The sequence below is a fragment of the Eptesicus fuscus genome, chromosome 21 (genome assembly GCF_027574615.1).
Source record: "Eptesicus fuscus isolate TK198812 chromosome 21, DD_ASM_mEF_20220401, whole genome shotgun sequence".
In the NCBI taxonomy this organism is placed as follows: Eukaryota; Metazoa; Chordata; class Mammalia; order Chiroptera; family Vespertilionidae; genus Eptesicus; species Eptesicus fuscus.
This window is the reverse complement of record NC_072493.1, coordinates 48,910,384-48,914,854: the sequence shown is the minus strand read 5'-3', so window position 1 is coordinate 48,914,854 and position 4,471 is coordinate 48,910,384. Positions and strand designations below refer to the sequence as shown.

Genomic DNA, 4,471 nt, shown 5'->3' with positions numbered 1-4,471 from the left:
CTAATTCATAGCACCCCCACTGTCTAAGGGCTCATAGACCACTTCTGCACCAGAGGGGACCCCTTCCTTTCCTCCTGGGTCAGCAGGGACCCGGAGCCCCAGGGGCGCTCCTTGGCAGGTCCTTTGGTGGCGTTGGAACGTGCCCAGCTGGCGGAAGGCCCCGTCGCACTGGGGACACCGGTAGGGCTTCAGGCCCGTGTGGGTGCGCATGTGGACGTTGAGGTTCCCTCGGTGGCTGAAGCTCTTGAGGCAGACGTCGCACTGGAACGGCCTCTCCTGGGTGTGGACCCGCTCGTGGCCACGCAGCGTGGACGCGTGGGTGAACCTCTCCTGGCAGACGGTGCAGCAGTACGGCTTCCGGCCCGTGTGGATCCGATGGTGGACGTGCAGGTCCGAGGCCTGAATGAATCTCTTCGGACAGTAACGGCACTGGAAGGGTCTCTCTCCTGTGTGTGTCCTCCGGTGAAGGTCTAACTGAGATTTATAACTGAACCTTTTGCTGCAGTCCTGACACTCGTACGGGATCTGTCTCCTGGATTCTTTGCCAACAGGGTGACCAGTTGGCTCCACGGTGTTGGATGCCCCGACTGAATTGGACCCGTGCTGTCCTGTGACTTGTCCTTGGTCCAATGGCACGGCTGCTTCTTGATGTTCCTCTTGGGGGGTGGGACTGTTCCCCCTTTTTCTCTTGGGGACACCGCTTGGATTCCAAGAACCTCTTCTCTTCGGACACTGAGTCAAGGCCTGTGTCTCCAGAACATGGGTGGGAGGTACGTCAGCAGCATCCACATGTTCAAGGCCAATTCCTTCTTGGGGGTTCTGCTCCCCCTCTGTCCTCACCGATTCTCCTGAAAGAAAGGGTTCAACACACAACATTAATAAAAGACGTTTCAGGCCAGCTCAGGGATTGAGCACCCACCCAGGAACCAAGAGGTGGCCAGCTCCACTCCCTGTCAGGGCACATGCCCGGATTGTGGGGCTCCATCTCCGGTGGGTGCCATGCAGGAGGCAGCCAATCCTTGATTTCCTCTCTCATCGATGCTTCTATCTCTATCTCCTCTGCACTCTCTCTAACAATCCATTGAAGTATATATGTAGAGAGAGCACTTTTAACACTACCAAACGCCTCTGAACCAAAGCCCATGTTGGTTGAGAACATTCCCATCAACCAACAGACGGAGAGACTGGCCTTAGGACCCAGGGAGTCCGTGGCGGAGAAGGCTTGGCATTGAGAGCCAATGTCCCCAAAGGAGGACCACGACGCGTGCCCCCCCGGATCCCCAGCACAGGGAGCATCAGTAACTGCTCTGGAAGCCCAGTTCCAGACTCACCAGGACTGCTGGGAAGCGGAGCCTCTGGAGATGTGAGAACTGCCTCTTCCCCGTCCTCCATCACATCCTTCTCCACCTCCTCCACCTTCACCACGGGCCCCACACCCTGTGGGTCACTTGTCTTGAGCATCGTCTCTGGCAGGAGGACTCTCTGCCCCTGACAGTGGGCAAACAAGGGTGGTTAACCGTGTCGGAAACCAGGGCTGGGAAGCTCTGTCCCTCCTTCCCCCATCCCAGTGGTCGGCAAACTGCGGCTCATGAGCCTCATGCGGCTCTTTGGCCCCTGGAGTTTAAGTTTAAAAGTTTGGCTCTCAAAGAAATTTCAATCGTTGTACTGTTGATATTTGACTCTGTTGACTAATGAGTTTGCCAACTACTGCCCCATCCAGTCCATCTCCCTGACCTGAGACCCCAACTTACCTAACACCAACAGTTTTGGGGCTCTGTCTAGACCTCGTTGGGGCCAATCCCATCACCCCCAACTCCCAAGTCTGTTGTTATGTACACCCATCACAGCTTTACGTCAAGCCCATACATTGTACTCCTTACTCTTTTTGTTGTTGTTGTTCATCCTCACCCCAGGATAATTTTTCCATTGATTTTTAGAGAGCAAGGAAGAGAGGTGGACAGAGAGAGCGATGCAGAGAGGATGAGGGGAGGGGGGAGAAAGAGAGAGAGAGAAGAGAGAGAGAGAGAGAGAGAAACATCAGTGTGACAGACGTGAGAGACACTTGACTGGTTGACTCCTGCACGTCCCCAAACTGGACAGGGAATGGATCCTGCAACCCAGGTATGTGCCCTTGACTGGGAAACCTACAATCCTGGGTCTGATGCTGGAACCACTGAAAACACTGGCCAGGGCCACAGTGTTCAGTCTCCATTCTCTAGGCGTACCTCCCCTGGGCATTTCAACTGCTGGCTGCCTCCATTTGTGGAAGCAAAGAGATTCTGGACCCGGCTCTCCCCACTCCTCACCCTGATATGCCCAGAGGAACATTAGATTTCTACTGGCCTGTGGACCAAGGACAGAGGTCAGTGACTCTTTATGGTCCACATTGGTTCAGAAATGCTCGTGGATTGAATGCTTCCCCTGCATGCCTTCAGGGGTCCCCTGCTAGCCTGTGTCAGAATTCCCAAATGCTGTAGCAGCTATGGGCACCGCGGCCCCTGGAACCGGCTCCCACCCGTCCCCACAGATCAGGGCGTCACACACTCACCTGTCCCCACACCACGTCACTGGGTCCTGGCTGGTTCCCCGGCTCTCCGAGGACCTCGGGGCTGTTCTCAGGATGTGCCCCCGCCTTACTTATGGGGGATGGGGACTTCACGGACAAGTCCACCCCGAGGTCTGTGTCCCCGGCTTCCTCGTCGGAATTCTCCTGAAGATACTCCTGCCCATGGAGGGTGACCACCGTCTGGGGGAGGAAATGAAGCAGGATGAGACCCGGAGGCACCCTCCTCCTGGCGTGTGCGCTCCTCACACTCACACGTTCAGTGGAATCACACAGGGATGTTCCCTCTCTCTCCCCTTCCCCATTCTCTCTCTAAAAAGGAATTCTTTCAATCAATCAATAAAATGGCAACCGCCCACATGGTGGCAACCAAACATGTCTCCCAACATGGCCACGGGCTCCCTGGAGAGCACGGCGCCATCCCTGCACCTGGTCTGTGCCTCAGTCTCCTCACCCGCGAGGCAGCACCGACAAGTCTACCTCCTGGGGTTAATCTGAGGTCACTGGGAAAGCGAGCCTCAGGAAGGGAGAACAAATGTCGGAAGATGTCCCTCTAAGGAAGCTCCTGTGTCTGGGCGCCGTGGCGCAGCCGTTGGGTATTTACCTCTGACCCAGGAGGTCACAGTTCGATTCCCGGCCAGGGCATACCCCCGTGTTGCGGGCTGGATCCTCAATGCGATGGTGGGGAATGCAGGATGCAGCCAATCAATGATTCTCTCTCATTATTGATGTTTCAATCTCTCTCTCCCTCTCCCTGAAATCAATAAAATCATATTTAAAAAATAGAAATGTAAAGAATGCTACCGTGTCCATGACTGGCCTCCCTTGCCCTGCCCATCCTGCGGGCCCCCCTCACCCATCTCCTGGGCTTCTCCTTGTTCAGCAGCAGGACCTCCAGCTCATCGCAGCTCTGCACCCTCCTCTCCTTGACCAGCACCTGCAGCTCCAGGGGCATGCAGGTCAGGAACTTCTCCAGCACCAGCTGGTCCAGGATCTGCCTCATGGTGCGCACATCCGGCCTCAGCCACCGGTGCAGGAGCGCGTCCATCGTGTGCAGGCTCCGGAGGGGGTCCGAGCCCTCCGGGGGGTGGAAGGCTCTGAAGAGCACGTGCCCCATCTCAGAGTCCCGGTACTGTCCCTCGGGGAGGCGTCCAGGGGGCGGTCGGGACGGTGGCAGCCCCCAGCCCAGAATGCCCTGCGGGTTCCCAGGACCATCTGAACACATCTGGAATGTAGGCATCGTCACTGGAAATGGCTCCACTGGGACTGGAGCAAACCCGCCCTGAAGTCAGTCCTGAGTGAGAGCGGAAGAAGGGACGGACGGGTAACAGGTGCACAGTGCTGGGGGAAGAGAGGAGAGAATGCGGTGAGTTACCCTGTTCACCCACCCAATACCAAACACCCCTCACTGGTCCCGTATTTAATGCCGTGGAAGTTAACCCATAGTATTCTTCTTTTTAAAAAATATTTCATTTTATTGATTTGAGAGAGAGGAATGAAGAGGTGAGAGAGAGAGAGAAACATCAATCAGTTGACACCTGCACTCCACCAATGAGGATCCAGCCTGAAAGCTGGGCAAGTGCCTGACCAGGAAACAATCCAGTGACCTGTGGTTCATGGGTCCACACTCAACACCTGAGCCACACCCGCTGGGCTTCAAAATCCACTTCAATAGGAACATCAGCGTCTGTAGCTTCTCCTCCAGACGAGATGCAGGGGCCTGGCCGGTGGCTCAGGTGGTTAGCGCTTCGTCCCCCGAGACCAGTTTGCAGGTTCCATGTCCAGTCAGGGCCCAGACAAGAGTCAACCAGTGAATGCAATGCTCAGTGCAACACCAAACCTCTCTCTGTCTCTCTCTCTTTCTCACACACACACACAAATCACCAATTAAATAAAAGATAAGATACG

The 4,471-nt window shown here is 55.7% G+C and overlaps 1 protein-coding gene across 1 annotated transcript; it reads right to left on the bottom strand.

Annotated features, from left to right (window-relative positions):
• Positions 1–3,803, bottom strand: LOC129147550 (zinc finger and SCAN domain-containing protein 5B-like). Its single transcript, XM_054710088.1, has 4 exons — positions 3,420–3,803; positions 2,549–2,746; positions 1,332–1,488; positions 1–539 (listed from the first exon to the last, which is right to left on the bottom strand). The coding sequence occupies exons 1-4, from the start codon at positions 3,801–3,803 to the stop codon at positions 1–3; spliced, it is 1,278 nt and encodes a 425-aa protein (XP_054566063.1).
• Positions 3,804–4,471: the final 668 nt, after the last annotated feature.

Excerpts from the sequence above, each read along its gene's own strand:
- LOC129147550 (XM_054710088.1), bottom strand. The coding sequence starts at position 3,803 with ATGCCTACATTCCAGATGTGTTCAGATGGTCCTGGGAACCCGCAGGGC. Across the intron at positions 2,747-3,419 it reads AGGAGAAGCCCAGGAGATGG|ACGGTGGTCACCCTCCATGG; the intron begins GTGAGGGGGGCC and ends TTCCTCCCCCAG. Across the intron at positions 1,489-2,548 it reads GTGACGTGGTGTGGGGACAG|GGGCAGAGAGTCCTCCTGCC; the intron begins GTGAGTGTGTGA and ends GCCCACTGTCAG.